This window comes from Histomonas meleagridis, assembly GCF_020186115.1.
Source record: "Histomonas meleagridis strain 2922-C6/04-10x chromosome Unknown contig_146, whole genome shotgun sequence".
NCBI classification, from domain to species: domain Eukaryota; phylum Parabasalia; order Tritrichomonadida; family Dientamoebidae; genus Histomonas; species Histomonas meleagridis.
Genome location: NW_027150775.1, coordinates 236,102 through 261,106, shown reverse-complemented (window position 1 = coordinate 261,106; position 25,005 = coordinate 236,102). Strand labels below are relative to the sequence as shown.

General features: G+C 31.1%; 9 protein-coding genes across 9 annotated transcripts; 3 read left to right on the top strand and 6 right to left on the bottom strand.

The window, feature by feature from the left end:
- Nucleotides 1-467: 467 nt before the first annotated feature.
- On the top strand, nucleotides 468-2,732 carry GO595_001616 (Pre-mRNA-splicing factor SYF1; the record flags this gene model as incomplete). The annotated part of the gene is made up of 1 exon (XM_067914434.1): nucleotides 468-2,732. One exon carries the CDS (start codon nucleotides 468-470, stop codon nucleotides 2,730-2,732), a length of 2,265 nt encoding a protein of 754 aa, XP_067778192.1.
- Nucleotides 2,733-3,502: 770 nt separating this feature from the next.
- On the top strand, nucleotides 3,503-4,966 carry GO595_001615 (uncharacterized protein; the record flags this gene model as incomplete). The annotated part of the gene is made up of 1 exon (XM_067914433.1): nucleotides 3,503-4,966. The coding sequence occupies one exon, from the start codon at nucleotides 3,503-3,505 to the stop codon at nucleotides 4,964-4,966; it is 1,464 nt and encodes a 487-aa protein (XP_067778191.1).
- A 769-nt stretch (nucleotides 4,967-5,735) lies between these two features.
- GO595_001614 (putative integral membrane protein) lies at nucleotides 5,736-6,860 on the bottom strand (the record flags this gene model as incomplete). Its single annotated transcript, XM_067914432.1, has 1 exon — nucleotides 5,736-6,860. The coding sequence occupies one exon, from the start codon at nucleotides 6,858-6,860 to the stop codon at nucleotides 5,736-5,738; it is 1,125 nt and encodes a 374-aa protein (XP_067778190.1).
- Nucleotides 6,861-10,866: 4,006 nt separating this feature from the next.
- Nucleotides 10,867-11,778, bottom strand: GO595_001613 (Myb-like DNA-binding domain containing protein; the record flags this gene model as incomplete). The annotated part of the gene is made up of 1 exon (XM_067914431.1): nucleotides 10,867-11,778. One exon carries the CDS (start codon nucleotides 11,776-11,778, stop codon nucleotides 10,867-10,869), a length of 912 nt encoding a protein of 303 aa, XP_067778189.1.
- Nucleotides 11,779-12,656: 878 nt separating this feature from the next.
- Nucleotides 12,657-12,971, top strand: GO595_001612 (60S ribosomal protein L44; the record flags this gene model as incomplete). The annotated part of the gene is made up of 1 exon (XM_067914430.1): nucleotides 12,657-12,971. One exon carries the CDS (start codon nucleotides 12,657-12,659, stop codon nucleotides 12,969-12,971), a length of 315 nt encoding a protein of 104 aa, XP_067778188.1.
- A 3,920-nt stretch (nucleotides 12,972-16,891) lies between these two features.
- GO595_001611 (Myb-like DNA-binding domain containing protein) lies at nucleotides 16,892-17,497 on the bottom strand (the record flags this gene model as incomplete). Its single annotated transcript, XM_067914429.1, has 1 exon — nucleotides 16,892-17,497. One exon carries the CDS (start codon nucleotides 17,495-17,497, stop codon nucleotides 16,892-16,894), a length of 606 nt encoding a protein of 201 aa, XP_067778187.1.
- Nucleotides 17,498-18,084: 587 nt separating this feature from the next.
- Nucleotides 18,085-20,628, bottom strand: GO595_001610 (DNA replication licensing factor Mcm2; the record flags this gene model as incomplete). The annotated part of the gene is made up of 1 exon (XM_067914428.1): nucleotides 18,085-20,628. One exon carries the CDS (start codon nucleotides 20,626-20,628, stop codon nucleotides 18,085-18,087), a length of 2,544 nt encoding a protein of 847 aa, XP_067778186.1.
- Nucleotides 20,629-20,881: 253 nt separating this feature from the next.
- On the bottom strand, nucleotides 20,882-21,454 carry GO595_001609 (40S ribosomal protein S9-1; the record flags this gene model as incomplete). The annotated part of the gene is made up of 1 exon (XM_067914427.1): nucleotides 20,882-21,454. The coding sequence occupies one exon, from the start codon at nucleotides 21,452-21,454 to the stop codon at nucleotides 20,882-20,884; it is 573 nt and encodes a 190-aa protein (XP_067778185.1).
- Nucleotides 21,455-23,502: 2,048 nt separating this feature from the next.
- On the bottom strand, nucleotides 23,503-24,450 carry GO595_001608 (uncharacterized protein; the record flags this gene model as incomplete). Its single annotated transcript, XM_067914426.1, has 1 exon — nucleotides 23,503-24,450. The coding sequence occupies one exon, from the start codon at nucleotides 24,448-24,450 to the stop codon at nucleotides 23,503-23,505; it is 948 nt and encodes a 315-aa protein (XP_067778184.1).
- Nucleotides 24,451-25,005: the final 555 nt, after the last annotated feature.

Sequence of the window (25,005 nt, the reverse complement as noted above, 5' to 3'; positions counted from 1 at the left end):
CCAAAATCTGGCAGTTTTTGTTTTGAAAAAAATCAAAACATTTAGGCATTTATATCTTTCCAACTAAAAATTAAATTCAAGAGTAAAAAAACAAATCATTATTGACTTACAATAATCAATTAAGCTAAAACAAACCATGAAGTAAAGCCATAAACTAAGTTTACCACTTCTTTCTTCTCCTTCTTCATTAAAGATTGCCATCTTTTGGATGATATAATAACGGAAAAAATTGACTGAATTTTTTGTTTAACGATCAAAATTACCCATATTTTGTCATTTGACTTTTTAGGTGATTTTTGATCACCAAATATTTAAGAAAGTCTGTTTGAACGGGAAAAAATTACAAAAAAATGGAAATCCAAGTGACAGATGTTTCATATGAACAAGAACTCATACAAAATTCACTTGGTGAAAGGAGGACAAGCTTTATTCGTATATGGCTTCAATATATTGACATTAAAAAACAAATGTATCTTAACATGAACGGTAATTGTAGCATTGAAGAATTACTTGATAGTACTCAAAAGCTTTGGATTTTCTATGAGAGAGCAGTAGCTGATTTCCCACGTTCTTATAAGATTTGGATTGATTATTGTGATACACGTTCTTCATATTCACTTCAATTTCTTTCAGATCATGAAGAATCCATGCGCAAAGCCAATGGTGTTTATGAAAGAGCCCTACTTAATCTTTGGACCTGTCCACGACTTTGGCTCGATTATTTAACATTTCTTGGAAAACAACATCAAGTCACACTTTTAAGGCGTACAATGAATCGTGCACTTCAATCACTTCCAATTACACAACATGATCGACTTTGGGAATGTTATCTTCCAATAGTTCGAAATTTACATTCTATATCTACAGCCGATGATGCATATCGACGATTTCTACAGCTCCATCCCGAACATATTGAAGATGCATGTGAGTATTTTATATCAGAAAAGGCCACCAAAAGTGCGGCCTATTTTTTAACACAACTATTGAACGATCCAAACTTTCGATCGCTTAATAATCGTCCCAAATTTTATTGGTGGGAACAATTAGCGAGTGTTATTGGTTCAGATCCCACTGTTCCTAATGCTGAGAAATTATTACGTGATGGCTGCAAAGATTTTATCATTGAAACAGGTAATGTTTGGGTATTAATTGGAGAACATTATGCACGATTAGGTCGATTTGCAGATGCCATTCAAACCTTTGAAGATGCATTAAATAGTACCACTACAGCACATGATTTTGCTAATGTCTTTGAAGGTGCATCACAATTATTATATAATATCCCATTACATAGCAAAAGTATGCAAATGTTTTATGCGAAACTTGAAGATTTATTAGCACGACGACCGATATTACTTAATGCTACACTTATTCGTCATGATAAGAACAACATATCATTATGGGTCGAACGAACTACATTATATTTAGATCATCCATATGAATATGAGCCCAAAACACGTCATAAGTTATGGGAACAAGTTGAACAATTATCAGAACAATTAGGACAAATCAAAATAATGGAAGAAGCAATCGAAACAGTTGAACCACGTAAAGCATTTGATGGTCGATATTGTGACTTATGGATTAACTTATCGAAACTTTTAGATGATCCATATATAGTATTAGAATATTCATTACAAGATGAATCATTATTGAAGTCAGATATTGTTGGCATTTATCAATATTATGCGGAATTAGAATTACTTAATCAAAAAGAAACTCATTCACGTGAAATATTATTAAATGCTATAAATGATAATCGAATTGACGGAGCAATTGGATCATCGAATTTATGGTCATTTGCAATCGACGTCGAATGGAATTTAGGATCAGAATCAAGTATCAAAGAGTTATTTGAGAAATGTTTAAAGAGTCGTTCAGCAACACAAAGACATATATTAGCATATGCACAATTCCTTGAAGAGAATAATCATTACGAAGAAATGTTTCGAGTCTTTGAACGTGGTATATCATCATCTGGTTGGCCGACATGTGGTAACTTATGGTTACGTTATTTATATAAATTCATATCACGTTACAAAGGTACACGTCGGGAATTAACTCGGGATTTATTTGAAGATGCATTAAAAGATGCGCCTAAGAAGGAATCATTTCCATTATATATATTATATGCTAAATTCGAAGAAGATTATGGACTTATTCGACATGCAATGGAAATATATCGAAGAGCTATAAACCAAATCGATGATAAGAATGAAGAAGATATGTTTAACACATGGATAACTTCTGCGTGTAAATTATATGGCGTTGCTAAATCAAGAGAAATTTATGAATATGCAATTCATAAATTCACTGATTTAAGAGCAGCAAAATGGAGTGAAAGATATGCAGCACTTGAAACGAAATTGACTGAATATGAAAGAGCAAGATTCATATATATACATGGAAGCCAATTCGCTGACCCTGAGAAGTGTAAAGAGTTTTGGGAGAAGTATGAACAGTTCGAAAGATTACATGGAACGAAGGAAACATTCACCGAAATGTTGTCACAAAAGAATTTGGCTGTCGCAAGGTTTAATAGAGTGACAAATAACGCTGAAGTCACAGAAATATCGAAGGAAGATGAGGATAGAGAAATAGCAGAAGTGGACGCAACTCAAGAAGTAATGAATAACGAGCTGAAGATAGCAGAAACTATTTACGATCAGGGTAAGTTTACGGCAATCGAAAGAATGCAAAGGAAAATGGGCTTGGGAATTAGGCCGATGTGATTTAATAAATAAAGAAATTTATTGAAATAAATATGTGAAAAACTGTTTGCATCAAGAAGAGTGTCATTCGCAGAAGCTTTTTTCAGCTATAAAAAGTATATGGATATGTACAGAAACTGCAGTGAAAAACTGTTTGCATCGAGAAGAGTGTCACTCGCAGAAGCTTTTTTCAGCTATAAAAAGTATTACATGCTTGTAAGATTTCGATTGACTAATGAACGATATCAAATTTTATGATTTATCGAAAATTTTGTTGTCGGTCTACAAGTTTTTCACAGCAGTCTACCAAGGTCAATGAATAAATATGAAAGAATATCATTGTATTTCACTTACAATGCCTTTTTGAAGAATATATCGTTTTTACTAAATTCCAATTGGTACAATTGTAAAAGTTCAAATCTTCTGTATTTTCGGTAGCAAACCTTCTGATGCGAGAATCAAGGTATATTTTATTCCAAGAAATTCATCGGAGTTGTATGAAAGTAGACAGTTTTTCATAATGTATATTCATGTTCGAGAGAAAATAAAAAAATATAGAAGAGCTGCAAACTGTTTAACAGAGGAGGAAAAAGGGTAAAAAATGGGACTCCGCGGACTCGAACCACGTACCTCACGATCTTCAGTCGTGTGCTCTCCCAGGTGAGCTAGAGTCCCTTTCATTCATACAATAATTCATTATTATTTATGCATAAACATTAGTAATCAGTGTCTAATTATGGTTTTTAAAAGCATTTTAATCGTAAAAAAAATTTGCCAATTACTTGCAAACAATGAATATCTTCTCGGAAATCTTTGATCCATTCGTAAGGATCTTTGATGGGATACAATCAGATTTTAATTATCATCATAATGCTCCTGATATTGATGAAGACAATTTTTGGGAAAATCTTTCACCAATCTTTAACTGGGCTACTGCTGAACAAAGAGGGCCTAGTGAACGCTCAAGACGAATGGCCGAATCAAATCCTGATCTTAAAGAAAAGTTAAAACCAGAAGAAAAACTAAGTACTCGTAAAATCACTCCATCTGAATATGTAGAAAAAATGGAATGTGTAATTTGTTTAGAGCCATTTGAATTTAATGTTGAATACACGACTTTACCATGTGGGCATATTTTTCATAAAGAATGTTTAATACCCTGGTTAAGTCAAAAGCATTCATGTCCAATATGTAGAACAGAATTCCGTCCTGCTGGTTCCTCAAGTCAATCAACAAATCAAAATAATCCTCCGCCTCGTCCGAATTCAAATCCACAACCGCAACAACAAACTAACAGAAACCAGCGGCAGCAACAACAACAGTATCGCCCACCTCCACCTTCACCTCCGCCACCGAATCGGAGCCATTATCAAAATAATCAAAATTACACTAATCAGAATATTTATCAACAAGCACAAAACAATCGAAACAATTATCAGCAATCTCAAAGCAGAAACAACAATTACCAACAAACCCAAAGCAACAGGAATAATTTCCAACAATCGCAAAATCGAAATAACAATTATCAACAAGCACAAAACAATCGAAACAATCAATTCCACCAATCGCAAAACAACAGAAATGGTCGTCAATATCAATCGCAGGACAATTTCCAACAACCACATTCAAACGCAAATAGAAATTACCAATCGCAAGACTTTCGTTACAATCAACAAAACACAAATCCAAACCAAAGAAGCGGACAACAAAACTATAACAATTACCAACAATCGCAATATTCCAATGCAAATCCAAACAACAGAAGTTACAACAATTATCAGCAGTCGCAGTACAACAGCGCAAACACTAACTACAGAAGTAGCCAATCACCAAATGGCAGAAACGATTTCCAGCAGCCGCATGTGAATACAAGCAGAAACTTTAGTTACAATCAGCATTCCCAATACGCAAATACAAATACAAATCAAAGAAGTACCCAACAAAACTATAACAGTTATCAGCAGACGCAAAATGGTAATGTAAATCCAAACCAAAGAAGTAACAGAGAAACTGATAACGCACAGCAGCGCAGCAGACAGCAATCGCCCGGCGTTATGGTATTCAATTCGCGTTCGCTTACGCCCGCAGAGTACATTGAACAGAAGTGTTGTGCGTACTGCAGCAGAAGACTTGAGTTTGGCGATGAATATGTTTATTCAGTACTTCCATGTGGACATATGCTACATCAGAACTGTTTGAAGTCCATTTTGAAGACGCATCGATGCCCCTTTTGCAAAGCATCTGTTGATGCATAAATTTTTTGTGAGTTTTATCGTTGTTTGATGTGAATATTTTGCCATTTCGGTTAATGATTCAAATTTGAGTGAGTTCAAAATGAGGAAATGGAAGACAAAAATCTTTTTGTATTACGGCATTAGCTGATCTTTGGACGATTTCTTTCTTAAAGAAAGTATACCCACACATAACGGATGTTGGAGATGTATAAGCTCTTTATTCGAAAAGAATACAACATTTTGATTTGAAAAATTTAATTTCTCACCTATTTCAAATTTGACGACAGCTGATGGGTATTTAATTGTAGGATCATTTGATGATAAATATTCCTTTATAGGTCTAAACAATGTAATTAAAAAATTAGATAAGTGAGACCCGATTTAAAGAATGTTCCATTTGTTGTATGTGCAAATAAAAGTGATCTTGAACATGATGTAACTTTGTCTGAAATAGAAGGGTTGTTGATAAGAATCTGGGGAAGGGGCCCAAGAAGCATTTGAAACATTATTGAAAATGATGATCAAAAACAAATATCCGCAGGACATTCCACAAGAGATTAAACATAAAGAAGATGTTCCAGAAATGGTGACAAAACCCCAAGAGATATGTTTGATATCATAAATCAATGATTTTTTTCAGAATAAATGTTCTAATTTATATTGGAAATATAGCTAATCTTTGATTTCAAATCGCACTTCTATATCAAAAAGACAAACAAATATAAATTTTAATATATTTATTCAAGCAGAGAAACTAAATCACATTTCAAAGTGTTTATTTTATTCATTTTCAATTAATTTTAGTGTATTCACCATTATTATCATTTGTTTGCTGATTCATCGCTTCGTCGGCCTCATAATTATAACATGGGAACTTGAGCACCCGATTATAAATGAATGATCCAAGTATCGATATCGCGAATCCCAACAACTGCACCAACGACATCAACTTGAGCTTTTCGCCAGCGCCGCTATTCGGGAACAAATAGTACACAATCACAGACAATGCCCAAACAGCTATCGAACGAAGTGCCTCATAGATATTCCTATGAATAGCAGATGAGAATGACGTAACAATCATTCCGGACCAGTTATACCCAACAATAACAACAACATATGCAATGGTAAGCAAAACAAGTTGCCATGAATGGGATAACATGTAGAAACTCTCAAGTGAATTCTCATAAATGCCACTGACACTTTCAGGTAATATGTTAGCAATGGGCATGGTGATGAATGTGCTGAAGAAAAGACCCCAAATACCTTCATATGAGACAACTTCACTTTCCGTGGCATCGACATCGTGAAGCAATTCTTCTTCAACAATGGTTTGGAAGGCTTGAAGTGCTTGCGCAATGACAATCAAAAGCATGGCTAAGAGCTTCATCCCAGTGGAGGATTCAACGGCTTTAGTTTCGGAGAGAATGGAACTAAGACCAACAATTGTAATACCTACAATTGTGGTAACAACACCAAACCAATCAACCCATGATAACTTCTTGTGGCGGTAGAAGATGGCAAAAAGAGCCGTGAAAAGTAAAATTGAACCACGCATCATTTGCCAAATGGATGGAGTAAGATAAAGGAAGGCAATGTTTTGAAGAACTGTGGCAAAAAGATCACATAAAGCAGGAATGGAAACAACACGAAACAGACCCCATCCTCGAACTGTACCACCTATGACATATGATGGACATTTACATCCTCGGATAAAGCGTGTGTCAAAGATAAGAAGAGTCATACCAAGAAACATGGCCCATCCTTGGAACCATGGTTTTTCAAATTTTTTGTTGACATGATGGAATCCGTATGTTGAAGTGCTATAAATAAGGTTTGTAAGAAGAGCACTAAATGCTCCGCATGTAAAGAAGATTGTTAGAATAACTACCTTCCTGAGAAATGAAACTTCAGGCATTGCTTTGTAAACGATTTGACTTTTTCAATAGCCAATCAAACCGACATTGTGGGTTACCCTGAGTTTATATTCAAATTTTGTTAAGAACGATGTAACCCATGAAAACAATATGTACGATTAAAACATTCACAAATCCGTTACACGTAAACTGATAACATGTTAATGAATTTATTTTTCAAAATGAAAATTAAAATTTTAACTTACTGTTTGTGTAATACTATTCAAAATTATCCACTACATATAACAGCCGAAAAAAATTTTTTTGTGACATGTAAATGATTACACATTTTATAATGTATCACTATATTTTCTTCTAATAATAATGTTGTTTTGTTACTTTTTATATGAATCAGTTAAAAAATTGAGTCAGATTTTGTTTAGTCAGAATAGAATGAATAATGAAGATGATTTTTCATACTTTAAAAAGAATTTCATATGAACTCAAATTGTTATTAGTAATCGTTCATTATAATTTTTTTCATTGGGAGGAAATATTTCGCACGAAGTACAAACCAAAGGAAAAACTAAGGATACTATAGAAGTATTACAACAAATAAAAAAGCTTATTTTTGAAATGAATGAAAATAATATTCCAAAAGCAGTTGAATCAATATTAGTATTTGAAAATCATCAATTTCCGTTTCCATTTAAACTTATCATATGTCAAATAATTTATATTTATATCTTTTGAAAAGGACAAACTCGCAGCAATTATATTATTTAGTTCGTAAGAAAATCGATGATAAGTGCATTATAAAAAAAAAAATAGTATTATATAACAATAACAAAATAATGTTAAATCAATTTAAATTATATCTAATTTTTTAAAATTCTCTAATCTTTAGCATTTTTTTCTTTCAATTTACATAGATTTTCTTGGTTTTAAATTGTTGGTTCTCATAGATGTAATTTAATCATATCTTATGATTTATCTAAATTAATATAAATTAAATGGCTTTAGTTATGTGATTGGTACGATATCTTAATTTCATGTAAAAAATATAAAATTTACAATCAAATTATTATAAAAGTACTAAATAACTCTGATGTATTTTAAAATAGATTTGAAAATATACTATCAGAATTGTATCTGACTCATAATAAGTTCAATATATATAATTTTCCATGGAATTTTTGGGTATTTGGTTCATTTTGCTCTTGGATTTTATCAATTTCAATATGTAATAAAATTTATTATTAAAATATTAAATTAATTATTATCATATAAAACAAAAGAAACATCATTTATTAGTATCAATGACGATTTTCTAACTTACATTCATAAAAGCGGTAATTTTAAATTCTTATATTAATATCACTTAAATATTATAGATAATAATTAGTATTAATTTTGATTTTAGTAATGATATACATTTCCATTTATTTTCTACATTAAATTAAATTGATGACATAACCATTTTACTCGAGTAAAATGACTTAAAATAAAAGCATTTCGTAGAGCAACAAGTAATTTTTATGATGAAAATTTCAGTAAATATTGCATACTTCTTTTTTATTATTGCGTTTTGAAACTTTAGATTCAACTTCAACTTTGTTCTGCAAGTGCTTTTCCTTCTTCACTTTTAACAGCACGTTCTTGAACGTCAATTTTATTTGCACTTATAGCACATGGAATGATTACTGCTTTCGAACCTACAAATGATATCATAAAAAGCTTTTGTTAAATGTAATGATTTTTTTGAAAACCTCGACATAGAGGAAGAAAACAAATGATCCACTTCAACTCAATGAACAATATAGTTTATAAAGTTACACACAGAATTTAATTAGCTTTTGTTTGAATATTTCCAGAAATGCAAACAAATTTTAAATTTTTTTTCGTTAAGTTCTAAATTTCACTTTTTTTGGAAAATCAAAAATGAACGATCAAAATTTGTAAGGACTTGAATGTATCGTATTTCCCGATTTGTTTGATTTTTGATCGGAAAAAGGGTAATTTCATGTAGTAAAATAACTATTTATATTTTTTTAAATGTCCTATGTGAAAGAATGAATCAAATAACAACTGCATTATTTATTTTGGAATTCCAAATCAAAACCCTTCAACTATTAAAAATCATATGATATCCTGGATCTTAAATGGTCATTAGTGCAAATGCACGTTAGGTACAAAAGAACGTTAATTTATGTCACTTTTTCTTGTTGGGAGAGAAAATATGAACATTGGGTACAAAATCTTACCTCTCAAAAGATATAAAAAAAACATGTTTTCCTTGGCAACCGAAGAAGAAAAAGAAAAAAAAACGAATGAACAAGTCACAGTTCCTGTTGAAATTATTATTCCGCAGATTCTTGCGATTTTACAATTTGATGACAAAATTAAGGAACAGATATTATTTTCTTTTCATTCATTCCTTAAGGAGTCATCAAAAAACGACATTGAAATTTTAATTCAGAATGATATTCCAAATGTTATTTTTGAACTTTTCCACACGGAAAAAAAGATATACATATTATCATACATTGCAAAGATCATTCGTACTTGGATAATTAAATATGGTTCTTTACCTCAACAATGGCAATCACAAGATATTTTATTTTCTCTTTTCTATTTTGCCGTTGATAGTCGCACAGATATTCAATTCAGGGAATATTCGTTTAAAGCTCTTATTTTACTTTTATGCAATTTCTCCGAAATAGTTTCTCTTTTAAACGAATTTCAATTTTACGAAGCTTTAACTAAATGTTTTATGATAGAATCCAATCCCATATCAAAAAGCTATATATTAAGAATCATTTTTCTTCTATTTAGTGAAGAAACTTTAGAATATAATTTGAATGATATCGGAATTGTTGGTGAAATACTTAAAACCATTCCAGAGTCAACAAGCGCTGCTTACCATGATGAGCTGTGTATTGTTGCTCATGCATTTTGTTCTCTTGGTGCTGATTTTTATCGATATTTTTTCCAAATAATTAATATTCCTGTGCTTTTTTCTACAATCGCCGATAGTGACAGCTCATCTCAAGAATCATTAATTTTGCTTTTTTGCTTCTTTTTGTCTACAAACGATTTCGAAATTTTCGATTTAATTTTTGGCACTTTTTCGTGGGAATTTGTTTTACCAATTTTCGAAGTTGACAATAAAATTGTCAAGAAAGCATTATTTAAATTGGTTTTAAAGCTTTTTGAGATTAGGCCTTCGCTGGTAGAATTAGATGGTGGTTCTGATGCAATTGATTTTGCATGCATCTGTTTTTGTACTGAAAACTATGAAGGTAAAGAAGCAGCTTTAATGGCTTTCCAACCACTGCTTTTATCTCATCAAAACGATGTTGTTGTAAAATTGGTAGATAATAATTTCATTGAAGATGCATCTGCTTTTCTTCAATCGCCAAACCAAACTCTATGCTGTAAACTGATTGGTATGTTTCTTGTAATTGCTTCTTTCGCTGTTTACCATGGTAACGAAGAAATTATGATGAAGATGGAGGAAAATGGAATATTTGATACGATAAACGAAATGGCAGAATCCGCTGAGAACGAAGATATTCAAGCAGAGGCCAATAAATTCATTAATGACCCTTCAGTAACTCAAATATTTGATATTTTACATAATAAAGAATAGATTTTATGCGTTAACTTTGCTTTGTAATACAACTTAAAATTTTTCTCTATGATCTTTTTACATTAATGTGATTTTAAATTTTAAATCAAATATACTTTTAAAACAAATTTCTGTTAAAAAATTACATTCCTTCTGATGCGAAGTATCTGGCCGATAGGGAAATTGACTGGCAATTGAATAGCAAACGATTGTTTTCTATTGAAATTGATACTATAAGATGCTTTTTTCTTAACTTTCTTATTGAACTAAGTTTCCCATGAAACTAAAGCACGAATAATTTACTTCAGCATAATATCTCTAAATAAGTACTTGGTGTCATTAAAGCATTTTTACTATTAAAAATTCGGAAACATTTTTTAGATTTCATGTAGCACAACGTACAAAACAAATACTTAGTTGCAACAAGACATATTTATTCATTGGTGTACAAGGAGATTCATAAGTTCGATTCGATTCTCCGATAACGATGGCGGTGAATTTTTTTGTTTTGTAGGCGACATAAACACGTTCTTTGTTGGCGTCTCTGTTTGCCATGGGCTAAAGTATGATGTCGGCTTTGCACATGGCGAAAACAGAGCAAATGGTGAACATGATATCATTGGCGAAATTGATCCCAATGGTGTTCCTTGGAATGGTGTCATTGAAAATGGTGTTGCGGTGGTTTGCATCCAGCTTGGCTTTTGTTCTGTGACTGGTTCTTCAATTGGTTTTGGAAGAACATATTCTTCTTTGGCCACTTCATTTGTGTTTTCATTGGTACTAATGGGCGTCTGTTCCTCTGAGGGAGGAGGAGACTTCTTTGAGAGAACAGAATACCATCTGTTCTTTATCATGTTATCTGTCCTTGTAGGCATGTGCTGTGATATCTTAGACCAATGGTTTCCATATTCTTTGTGAAGTTTATACAAAATCCTGTCTTCCTCTGGTGTCCATGGGCTTCTGCTTATGTTCGGATCAAGATGGTTAAACCATCTCTCACGACATTGCTTTCCAATTCGTCCTGGAAGCAATGAAGCAAGCTTAGTCCATGTTTTACACCCATTAGCAGCTACGAAATTGATGATTATTTCATCTTCTTGTCTGGTCCAAGAACCTTTTGTTAGTTTTGGATCAAGAACCTTGGTCCACCTTTCGAAGATTTGTTGAGAAGTTTTCCCTGGAAAGCGTGCTTCTGCAGATTTCCAATTTATGCTTTGTTGAGAAGAAACAATTTCACGCAGCAAAGCATCCTCTTCTGGTGACCACTTTTGGTTTTTGCTTGTAGATCCTCCACGACTACGGTTCCGAGTGGGTGCTATTGGGTTGTTCGCAGGGGGCACTTCGCACATTTTCTGTTTAACTTCCGTTTAAAATTATTGCAAACAAAAAGTTAAAAAAATTAACGAACGGAAATAAACATTTTTCTGAATAAAAACAAGATTTAGAAACCCCAAATTAGGACAACTAAAATCTCATAATTGATGATACAATTTTTTTCATCGAGAATAAAAAATAGTAAGTTGTTTTAATTTTTTATTATTTTTGGAAGAACATTCTTCCCATGAAAAAAATTCCAATTTTTCATAGGAAAGAGAGATTTTAAAGAAAGCATTAATGATTTTGTTGGATTGCTCTTAAAAATACCTTTTTTATTGTGTTTATATTTTTTTTAAATCATCAACTAAATTTCATAAAAGTGTAATTTCTTGAATAAAATGATTTTCTCTTTGTGTACAGGTGTTGCTTTAAAGTTTAATTGGATATGGTTAGTGTAAAACTATGTTTTTTAATATTTCTGATATCATGATTTAGTAAAAAATAGCGCAATTATTAAAAATCTAATCTCCAGCTAAAATAATAAATTCAAATCGATATGAATACAAATGAATCAACTTGAATTTCCAACAGAAGGTGTGCAAATTTGTTGATTTATTTCATTATTTAATAGTTGTAAAAGTTCATTTATGATAATTACTTGGAGTTTGGCCCATTTGTTCAATGAGTGTTTTGGAAATGTTTTGACATCAACTGCAAATTTTAATGTTTTCATTTTACACATGTAAACTCCTATTTCAAGACTTGATTGTTTTTTCTAAAAGATGATATAAACAGAAAGAAATGTTAAAAAGATGTCTACACTTTTATTTAGTGCAATTGCATTTTGGTAAAATTAAACGGCCTTTACCTTGGAAGCGGTTGTTTACGGTTTGGCCGTTCCTTTCCGCAGATGGTGCATTACCCAAAGACTAAGAAATTCTTCTGCAAGTTTTGCAAGAAGCACACCACTGTTAAGGTAACCCAAGCTAGCCGAGGTGAAGAACGTAAAGTTGCTTTAGGTCGTCGTAGATATGATCGTAAGCAAGAGGGTTTTGTAGGTCGTGTTAAACCATTCCTCCGTCGTAGCAAGAAGACATCAAAGAAGATCAGCCTTCGTTTCACATGCCAACAATGCAAGAAATCTTCAATGTATTGTCTTGGTCGTCTTAGGAAGTTCGAATGGATGGTTGACAAGAAGAAGAAGCATGCTGAACCAACATGGTAATTTCACTTCATAAAAGTCTTTTTTTTGGTTAAATGTTCATTATTTTTACAAAGTGTTTATTGTTTTTTTCTGTCGCACAAGTAAATCAAACAATATTTTGAATGAGTACTTTCAAATTTTCAACGACGCTTATTTTTGGCGAAGAACCCCATAAACAGAACTTGGATGTAAAGGATGGCATATTCTGAATTGCAACGGCCCTTTAGAAAAATGATATTTCTAAAAAAAATCATGCAACCATTTTTAATTTTAAGGCGAGTTTGGTATGGAGTGCCCCATTTTTCTTGTGGGCATTTGCTAATTTTATCTCAATTAGAACTTTTTGCGTTCATATAAAAGTGTCAATCATATTATGGATGATGAAAATAATTTGAAGATACTTGTCTCAATTGAACAATTAATATTTAATTTAACTAAGGAAAATATTGTATGGTCAGTTCATCAAACTATGAAATTATTTGATTCCAATTTTTCGTATTCATTTAATTTTATTATATGTAATTTAGTTTACTTTGCATTTATTTCACAAAATAAAGAAAGTTCTATTTATATAAATTATTTACAAGCAATTCAAGCTGAAGAAGAAAAGAACAAAAATATTAATTACATCATTGATTTTTTTCAAACCTATATTTCTGAAATTAAATCACAAGAGGCTTATTATCTTATTGAGGAAATGATTGAAAAGAATCTGTTACATAAAAATATCACTAAAAATATTCAGTCAAAATTTTTTGCACACTATAAAACAGAAAAAGAAAACAAAACAAGAATAAAAAAAGATCACTTATGTTATACTTTTCTTAAGAATTATGAAGAACTCTCAAGGAATAATTTTGAAGTTCACAAACAATTAATTAAAGAAGGACATAATCCAAATGATATTGCGAAAATAATTCGAAATGATGAAATCGAAAAATTTCAAGAAATATCATCACAAAATAATTTTAATTTTAATCAAAGAATTAAACCATCACTTTATGAAAGATGTTCATTTATTAATACAGGAAATGTTTCATTAATTGATTATGCAGCATTTTTTTCTTCAATCAAATGTTTTAAATATTTACTTATGAATGGCGCAAAAGTAGAAAATACAGGTAAATATGCAATTGCAGGTGGAAATGTAGAAATTATTCATTTATGTGAACAAAATCATTCATCATTTGTTGGCGCATATGAAACAGCAATTAAATTCCATAAAAACCAAATTTTTCATTATATTTATGAAAATAAAATTGAAGAAATTAATACTTTAAAATTCTTAGGGGAAAAATGTATGAAGTTTTTTGCTTATGAAATTTTCGCATTTTTATTAGAAGAAGGAATGGCAATTAATAACAATATTATTAATGAAACAGCAAAGATTGGAAACTTATATCTTACTAAGCATTTTCTTCGAAATATAAAAATTCCACAAAATATATTAATTTTTAGTACAGAATCAGGTAATATTGAACTTATTAAATATGTTTTGGAACAAAACGGAATCAATATCAATGCAAAAAATATTTTTATATTTTATAAAAAGCTTATTTTAACAATTTATTATTTCAAAAATAGATTTGGAAATTACGCAAAATATTTAATACAGCACTTATGATTGCTTCTATTGAACATAATTTAGAAGTAGTTAAACTACTGCTTAAACAAGAAGGAATTGATATTAATGGAAAAAATATTTACATGTTTTACAAAATAATTATTTTATTATTTTTATGTTTTAAAATATAAAAGGAAAATTATTTAAATTATTTTTTACAACATTTATGTTTGCATCTTTTGGTGGCCACACAGAAATTGTTAAATTGCTTCTAGAACAAGAGGGAATTGAAATAAATGCCAAAAATATTTATTTATTTTATTTAATATTTGTTTTAATAATTTCTTATTTCAAAATAATATTTGGAAATTATATATATTATTTGAAACAGCACTTATTAGAGCATCTGAAAATGGTCATATAGAAATAGTTAAATTACTTCTTGAACAAAAAGGAATAAATATTAATGATAAAGATATTTATTTGTTTTATTAAGAATTTATTTTAATAATTTATTATTTCAAAATAATATTTGGAAATTATTTAAATTATTTGATACAGCACTTATTTTGGCATCTTCAAATGGTCGTACAGAAATAGTTAAATTACTTCTAGAACAAGAAGGAATTGATATTAATGCTAAAAATGAAATTTATTTTAAAAATTTTATATTTCAAAATAATATTTGGAAATTATTTAAATTATTTCAAACAGCACTTATGAAAGCATCTTCAAATGGTCGTACAGAAATAGTTAAATTGCTTCTAGAACAAGAAGGAATTGATATTAATGCTAAAAGTGAAATTTATTTTAAAAATTTTATATTTCAAAATAATATTTGGAAATTATTTAAATTATTTGTAACAGCACTTATTTTGGCATCTTCAAATGGTCGTACAGAAATAGTTAAATTACTTCTAGAACAAGAAGGAATTGATATTAATGCTAAAAGTGAAATTTATTTTAAAAATTTTATATTTCAAAATAATATTTGGAAATTATTTAAATTATTTCAAACAGCACTTATGAAAGCATCTTCAAATGGTCGTACAGAAATAGTTAAATTACTTCTTGAACAAGAAGGAATTGATATTAATGCTAAGGATATTTATTTGTTTTATTTAAAATTAATTTTAATAATTTGAAATTTCAAAATAATATTTGGAAACTATTTAAAATATTTAATACAGCACTTATATGGGCATCTCGATATGGTCATACAGAAATAGTTAAATTACTTCTTGAACAAAAAGGAATTGATATTGATGCTAAAGATATTTATTTATTTTATTTAAAATTTATTTTAATAATTTGAAATTTCAAAATAATATTTGGAAGTTATTTGAATTATTTAGAACAGCACTTATGAAAGCATCTGAAAATGGTCATACAGAAATAGTGAGTTTAATTCGTCAGAAAAGGAACACGTGTGTTATTGCGTGAACTATAGGATGCAAAAAGTTCTGCCCCACCCTTTTTTTGATGAATAAAGAAGATGTTTATCACTAATTCATATTTATTTAAATAAAGGTCTTTAAATCAATTATCTTCTCAAAAAAAAAAAAATCAGAAATTTTGATTTTAATCAAACAATAATACCAGCACTGTATAAAAGATGCTCATTTGTTAATCAGAAAAATGTCTATTTAATTAATTATGTACCAATTTTTCTTCAGTTAAATGTTTACGCTTATGAACTAAAAGGAATTGATATTGTATATATACATAAAGATTTAGTGCGAATAATCAAAAAAAGTTGTTCACGAATTTGTTCATTTATTGGATGTGAAAATATGAAGTTTTTTATCATTTTGCATGTTCCAAGAAAAAAATGCCGCATTTAAATAGGTAGTTTTTTCTGAAATAAAGTTTCAAAATATGACTTTTTGTGATACTGACAAAAAATTTGACTAAATTCATATTCTTTTTCTTCATCAATGAAACCATACAACAAACTTATTACTGTAGTAAATGCCATTATACAGTATTTATATGAACTTTGTTCATGGAGCATTTCGAAACTTGTTGTAAAAATCACTTCATATCGAACAGCTTACGACATAAATTATTATTATCTTGAATGTACTTTACGAAGATATATCAACAATTCCTATAAATGGATAAAGTTAACATGTCGAGTTTTTGATTTTTCGATTATATCAACAAAAATTAATTTTGAAAAAATCACCAAATTTATTTTCAAAACGAATGACATCATATTTAACGATTAAAAATATAATATTAATAAGCGAATACACACTTAAAGAGTTAACTCTTCGCACACAAATAAAAGCGATCTAAACCTATCGTAAAATCTCCATGTATTCAATATTTGAATGGAATTCAGAGTGTGAAAAAAATCAAAACTTAAAATTTTTTAGAAGAATGAAAAATTCTCCCAAGCGTCAAACCTTTTTTCTTCGAAAGTAAAGTCAAATTCAGTGTTAAAGATAAAGGGTTCTTCAAAAGATTTGAAATCTCCCAAATTTGATGAAACAACTTTGATTGTTTCTGGACTTGTCGGCAATTGTGGCTTACAACTCTTAGCACGTGATACAGGCTCAACATTATTTGTGTTGTTTGGGTTTGTTGCTACTGAACGATGTCTTGAAATCATCATCCAACGATTACGAATACTATTATCAGATCGATTTTCAAAAAATCGAGCAAGCTTATTCCACTTTGGTCCTATCTCTGCATATTTCTCCTCAAGGATTTTATCTTCTTCAGGAGTCCAAGGATCTTTCCTTAAATCAGGATTTATGTAATTATTCCACCTTTCTCTGCATTGTCTAGGATTTCTAGTACCCATGAGTTGAGAGATTTGAATCCAATTCTTTGTTCCATGTTCCAAAACTAAAGATAATAATTTTGCATCTTCTTGAAGGCTGAACTTAGATTTTATTGGTGCTTTAGATGTTCGCATAACATGTGTGTGAGGTGGAACTGTGATTATTTGATTCCCCCTCTGAGCAAAGTTCATGGAGCGCTTTGGGAGCTGAACTGAAAGTATTCAATTTTTCATAAGAATATACGTTTAAATCTGAGTTTTCAATATCCCCGGACAATTTCCCACTCAATTTCAATTGAATATTCAATCGGATTGAATTTGTGTTCAACTCACCAAAGAATTATTCAAATTTGAATCAGTTATTTGGCTGGGTTGATTCGGTTATCTTGTGGGTTTCTTAAAAGGAAAGAAAACAATTATTGAACTAACACTTCTTTAGGTCATTGAGGCTATACGTTTTTGAGACAAAGATTGACTTTTTCTTTCTTATAATTAATTATACCATTGATTTGGAATTAATAAGATTCACTTAGATGTGAATGACTGAAACCTTAGCAAAATGATACTACCAAAAAATTGTTTATAAGGCGTAACATCAATACATTGCTAAGGATAACCCAATTTATCCAAAATTTTTTTGGAAAGAATAAGATAATCACAAGCACATTAAAAAATCGATTTTAAGCTTCAACGTTGAAGCTTTGTATTGTGTTCTTTCATCTTTTTCTAAGTCACCATAAATCATATTATTACAAAATTATCAAAAAAAATAATTTTATTTAAGCTTCACGTATAATTTCTGTATCTGTTTGCATGAAATCATTTCTAAACTTTTGAGATTGATAAAACGTATGGAAATCGTTCACTCCGATGTCTTTTGCCCTTGCCTCGAAATCACTTTTCTTTATCACTATTTTTCTCGTTTTATCCTCATACTCAATCCCGCTTCTTCTCAAGTTCATGAACGCGATTCTTTCTCTCACCATTGTATGTATCACATGTAACAGCAAATCATTTCTATCCCTTCCGTATACCAAATATCTACTGAATTTCTTTTCCAAGTATTTCTTATTCGCATATTTCTCAGTCGAAACAAATGATTCCAATATCAACGAAATCGCAAAATTCACATCGGACTCAATCACATTATTCCTCAAGTGAAGTCTCGCGTGTGCTTCAGCAAGTCGAATGATCGATTCCAAATGTCGAACAGTAATTCTTGCTCCGCCACCTTTTTCACTTTCTTCTCTCAACTCATTATATAACGAAACAAGTTTCTGGTTATCGATATCACTTAGTTTCGGCTGAACATTCTTTCGCGCATATGCAATGTACTTCCGCAATATTTCTTCGTCTAACCCGTTTTGATGTGTTTCGCCTTGATGTGATTTAATGACGTAATCAGCTAATTTCGCATCAAGTATCGAATCTACAACATCTTTAACAACACATAAAACATCGAAACGTGATAAAATCGGTTCCGATAAACCCGAATTTTGTGAAAAGGATAATGACCCATCATAGCGCCCATGGATGGGATTACATGCTGCAATGACCGAGCAGCGTGCTAATAATGTTGTGACAATGCCAGCTTTTGAGATTGAGATTGATTGTTGTTCCATAGCTTCATGAATTGACGTGCGATCTTTATCACTCATCTTGTCGAACTCGTCAATTAAACAGACGCCGCCATCTGCTAAAACTAATGCTCCGCCTTCTAACGTCCATTCACCTGTCGAATGTTCTAAATGGACTGACGCTGTAAGTCCAACAGCAGATGCACCTTTGCCTGTTGTGAATACTGCACGTGGCGCAATAGATTCGGCATATTTCAGAAATTGCGATTTGGCAGTTCCGGGGTCCCCCAAAAGGAGAACGTTTATGTCGCCTCTGATGTTATGGCGATCTCTGAAGTCTTTCCGACGGCCTCCAAATAAAGAAAGTGCTATCGCCGCTTTGATATTTTCATGTCCAAAGATTGAGGGTGCAATAGATTCGAAAATTGTCTTTGAAATGTCTGGTTGTTTTGAAAGTTCAATGATTTGTTGCTCTTCTTCTTTAGTAATTGATATTGCTGAATATGAATCACCACTACGAGAAACATGATTAGCTTCAATCATTGTGGAAAATACTGGAAAGCCTTGACGACGAATGTCCATCATGTGTTTGTAAATTCCTGTGATTTCAACTTCTTCACCTGGTCGACAACAATCTGCTAAGTCTGCATATAAAACAACTTCCTTGGTACGTGGTAAACGACCTGGTTGTACTGAGCCTGGAGGCTCTTGAATTGTAATTCTTTGATAATTTCTGTAAACGGTCGATGCTGTATCTATTGTAAATCCGCTTTTAGCTGTGCAAACAGGGCAATAATTAGGTGGAACTGGTTTTTCATCTGTTACCGGAAATGGACCAATTGTGTTACCACATCTAGAACATTTCCATTTAACGATTCGAAGTTGTGGAAAAACTGATGTACGTTTTGTAACAACACCACGAGTTTTGATAAGTGCATTAAGATGTATCTGACGTAAGTTCCGAAGCTCATCTACAATTTGAAGATCAGATATACGAACATGTATTTCTGGAGAAATTCTTGTAAATTCAGGGAAAAGTGCATTGTTAGTAACAAGTGCAAAAGCTGCATCATCCAAAATTTCTAATATTTGAGTTGGTGCATCTCCAAGCCAAATTCCAATAATTGGCGTATGTTGAGCTAAATGAACATATGAAACCTCAAAGCTAATTCTGTTTTGAGAAGCCATTTGTTTGATTCTGTTAATGTATAATGGCTCGCCGTCACCACTTTTGTAATTAATTAAAAAATCATGAAATCTGCGTGCAATTTCATGACGAATTTCTGGTCTTTCGAGATATTGTGTAAGCGGCCCTGTAACGTCTTGAAGAATAACTGGATTATCATTATCGACTTTGAATAATTCATTTAATGGATCAAGATCTCCATCACGAGCTCTTTGTCTTATTCTGTTTCTTCTTCCAATAATTGACATTTCATCGTCAGAGTCCCATCCAAGATCTGCTGGACCACGCATTGTTTGATTTCTTCTACGAATTTCAAGTTCTGCATTTAAGCGATCCTCAGCAGACATTTGTTCATACGTTGCAGTATCCAATCCAGCATCTTCATATGTATCAAGTTCTGGAATTGCTCTATAATCTGTTCGAACTGTATCTGCCAAATCTTCGCCCTCAGGCTCACTTTCAAAATTGTCGCCAATTCGTGTTGATTGTACATCAGAATCTGATTCTGAATATTCTGATTCTGAATGAATTGGTGTTGAAAGTGGTGAACTATCAGACATCGCTCTTGTAATAGCTAACGTACGCTTCAGAATTTTTAATTGTAAACGGAAACTCTCAATAATTGTATAGTTTACATTTGCTTTAGTGTGATGTCACAATGAAACAGTGATTCACTTAGTGAAAGCTTTGAACTCAAATTACTTCATATAAAAAAGAATAAATGAAGAGTTGTTCGTGTTTTCTCAGGGAAAATCTCACAAGAAACAACATTTTTAAAATAGTAATTCAAAAATCAAACGTAATCAGATTTGTTTACTCAGAGAAGTCATCACCCTTTCCTTGTTTCTTAGCAGCATCTTTAGCTCTCATTCTCCTCTTACGTCCAGCCTTTTCAGTTGTCATAACAGAATTATCAGCGTAGCGAATATTTCGCTCAGATTCCTTCCAAACAAGAAATTGTGGTTGGTTGACAAGTTGGTTTTCAACTGCAATATGACGATGATTTATCAATGTACGAGCATGGTGAATTGATTTGGCAAGTGCAGCTTTATGAACTTGCGTTTGAAGACGGCGATCAAGAAGATCGTTTGGTGTGAGTGAAAGTACATAATCGAGTTTCTGCTTTGTTTCATCAAGAACACCAAGACGTGTGAGACGACGAAGGAGGGCAGCACCTTCAAAAATACGTTTTGTGTCGTTTTCTGGAAGCATGAGAAGGTTACGTGCAGCTTTGCGGATTTTTGCAAGAGTATAATTTACCCTCCAAAGTTCGCGTTTGTTCTTAAGGCCGTATTCACCGACAACCTTAAGTTCACGGTGAATACGTTCCTTTTCATATGGACGCATTGGTTTCTTGAAAGTACGGCCGAAGTTGTGGCTCGTCATATGTAGAAAGGCCAAACATCCGATTGACTATGTTTGTCGTCATCCATTTGAATAGTATATTGAAAAGTACGATAAAAGCTTTACTTAATCCGTAGACAACCGATAGAGAATTCAAAGCAGTAAACGGTATTATTGTTCTGAAAATCAGTTATCGTTAATAGAATTTCCTATTGAAACGGATTTTTGAAAATAAACGAAATATGCTACAGAATGGAATCTGAGCTGATATTTTCATTCTTTAGCTTAAAGCTTTGGTTTCATAATTGCACATTTTTAATAAAAAATTACCATTTTACTATTTTTACTAATTTTCATTTGTTCAAATTAGATTTGAACATTAAATTTTTCATCTTTAAAATCATCTGAGAAAGGATCTTCTTCAATGTTTTTACTTGACATTCCTTCAATAAATGTATTCGCTTTTTCATTCTTTGCTTCACTATCTTCATCTTCATATTTTATGTTATCACTTTGGGGAACACTCTTCTGTTCCAACGCCATATCCAACTCTAGTAAAAAGACAAATTGGGAAATTAAAGGCAAAGGACATAAATTAATAGAGAAATGCATATCAATGTTTGGTATAGAGAAAGTTACTGAATGTTTCCCACCTAACGAAGAGAAACTTTTACGTAATGCGCGCAAATAAGTGAATAAGAACTTAAGACGTCGAAATATTAAAACAGATGAAACGCAAAGTTTCGATGATAATGACATCGAATTAGACAGTAGATATGACGAAGATGTACACGATTTAAATGATCCATGTGAAACAGTATCAAATCATTCATTTGTGTGAACAAAATTATTCATCATTTAAAGATGCATATAAAACAGCAATTAAATTTCATCAAAATGATATCTTTAAATATCTTTATGAGAATAAATCAGAAAAAACACGATCAATATCGAATAATTTCTTCATTTCCACCTGCAACTGCATATTTACTTGCATTAAATCCATTTGCACCATTCATAAGTAAATATTTAGAACATTTAACTGAAGAAAAAAATGCTGCATAATCAATTAATGTAACATTCCTTTGGTTAATAAATGAATATCTTTCGTAAAGTGATGGTTTTATTGTTTGATTAAAATAAAAATCATTTTGTGATGATATTTCTTGAAGTTTTTCGATTTCATCATTTTTAATTATTTTTGTATTTTCATTTGGATTATGTCCTTCTTATGAAGCTCCCAATCATTCTTTTTGAGCATATCCTCATTTCCATTAAACCCAAGTTCCATATGAGTTTGGTATTTGTTTTCTTCTTCTGTTTTATAATGAGAGAAATATTTTGAATGAATATTTTTAGTGATATTTTTATCAATTAAATTTTGTTCAATCGTTTTCTCAATTAAATAATATGAATTTTGTGCGTTCATTGTAGATATACATTTGATAAAAATTGATATTAGTTTAACAATATTTTGATTAATTTCTTCTTCTTTCGTTTGGAGTTGTTTTTAAAATATCAAAGTATATATCAAATTCTTGCTTTCGTGATGAAAATGCATTATAAACTAAGTAACTTGTAATAATATTAAATGTGAACAATTTGAATCGAATAATTCCAATACTTTTTTAGCTGACGCCTGGAAGTTTATAACTTAGACATGCACACACTGTTGAGCACAAATTCATGAATTACATGTAATTTTTTGTATAGTTTATGTGACTTTTTATTTGAACGATAACTTTTTTTGTATAAGATATTTGAATTCAACGTAATTACGATTGATATGTAAATTTTAAGCTATAGCTTATAATAATGAAAAAAAAAAAAGTGAACATTAATTTTTCCAAATTTCTTGTGATTCATCATCTTTAGACTTGAGAGTGATATTTTTATAATTACAACATTATGTATGTTTTATATTCATATTTTTATCATATCAATATCACCATTTTGAGATTAATATTTAATGAATTTGTTTATACCAGAATAATTTAATTAAATATTTAAGTGATTTTAAATTTACAAGAAATCATGTTGAAATAATTTTTGAAAAAATGCGATAATAAAAAAAATATTATTTTTAAATTTTAGTTATTTTTCTTTAGGTTGAAGTGAGTCTTTCCATGTATTTTAATAATTCTTAATCTTTTTGTCACAATTTCCTTAAACGCAATTTTTTGTTTATCCGTCTTTAATTTTGACTTAAACTTATGCAGCAATTGATCTTTTGTTACAGGCCCAATTTCGATTATGAACCTCACCACTTCGTCCTCTTTGATTACTGGTGGGCCATAGATACTGTCGACGATGTCTTCGTTTGATTCTTGTGGACCTGCCTGTAAACGTCGACGCTCTTCAGCCTCCGCTTTTCGTTTGTTCTCTTTCTTTTCTTCCTCTTCGCCATTGTCCGAGGAAAGATCTGAGTCGAGAAGATTTTCGTTATCAGAAACTTCAGGAATATCATCGAAAAGATCGCCAAGTCCTTCATCGTCATCATCGAATTCATCTGAAACATCGGCATCAGAATCAGAACCTTTAGCAAGCGCTTTTTTATTGCGCTCACGTTCTTCTTGATCTTTCTTGATCGGGTCAAGAAGAAATTTGTATTCACTTTGCATCATTCTTTCTCGATGTTCACGATCACGACGTTGGTTGTTCTGAATGGTGTCAATGTCGAGTCCTTTCTTGGCATCAAGATTAAGTTCTGGTGAAAACTTGATGGAATTATCAATAAAGGAAAGATGAAAACCTTGCTCATCTCGTGTAATAATGGCTCCTTTGAAAGTGTCAGGAGTGCCTTTGAATACTCTATTGTCACTAGTATATAAATACCAACTTTGTTCATCTGGACTTTTTGCAAAGTCTTTGTTGACAATTAAGAATTTGTCTTTGGTCTTTCGTAGGTTTGGTTCGGGTTCTTTGACAATGCCTCCTTCAGGAGTTGGTTGGACATCTGGTTGATATAAATAAAGTGGTGCTTTAAGGCTTGATATATCTAAAACAGAAATATTCTGCCTCATGTAATTAATGTTCATATTTGGAGGCGTTGGTTGAATGAAAAGAGGGATATCTTCCGAATTTGTTTGCACTGTACTTGTGTTTGTGCAAAAGTGCCAAAACTTTCTGAACCAGTAACGGAAACTCGAAAAGATGAATATAAAGTTGGAGTACAACTCTCCCAAAACTTTAAAACTTGTTTTTGAGTGACTTCATAGTTATGAAAGAAACTCAATTTTCATCTGAGAATGAATCATCTCCAAAACAACCTCAAAAAACACTAAACGGCCGTCATGAAACTGGAAAAAGGTAAAATTTTAATATTATTTAAATATTATTTAACATATACGTATATACAAAATATCAGTATTTAAAATATTTTTAAATTTAAATATATTTATTTTTTTTCCTAAGTAGAAAGTTTATTGATACATCATTATTTTTTGTTTCTTTATTTTTGATTGATAATGAAAGTTGTTTATATATCTATATAAATTAGAGGGAACATGAAAATAGAATTTGCTAAAAAAATATAATTGTGAGTAATGGTATACACCACTAATTGTAAAAATTGTTGCAATTTTAGTATGATT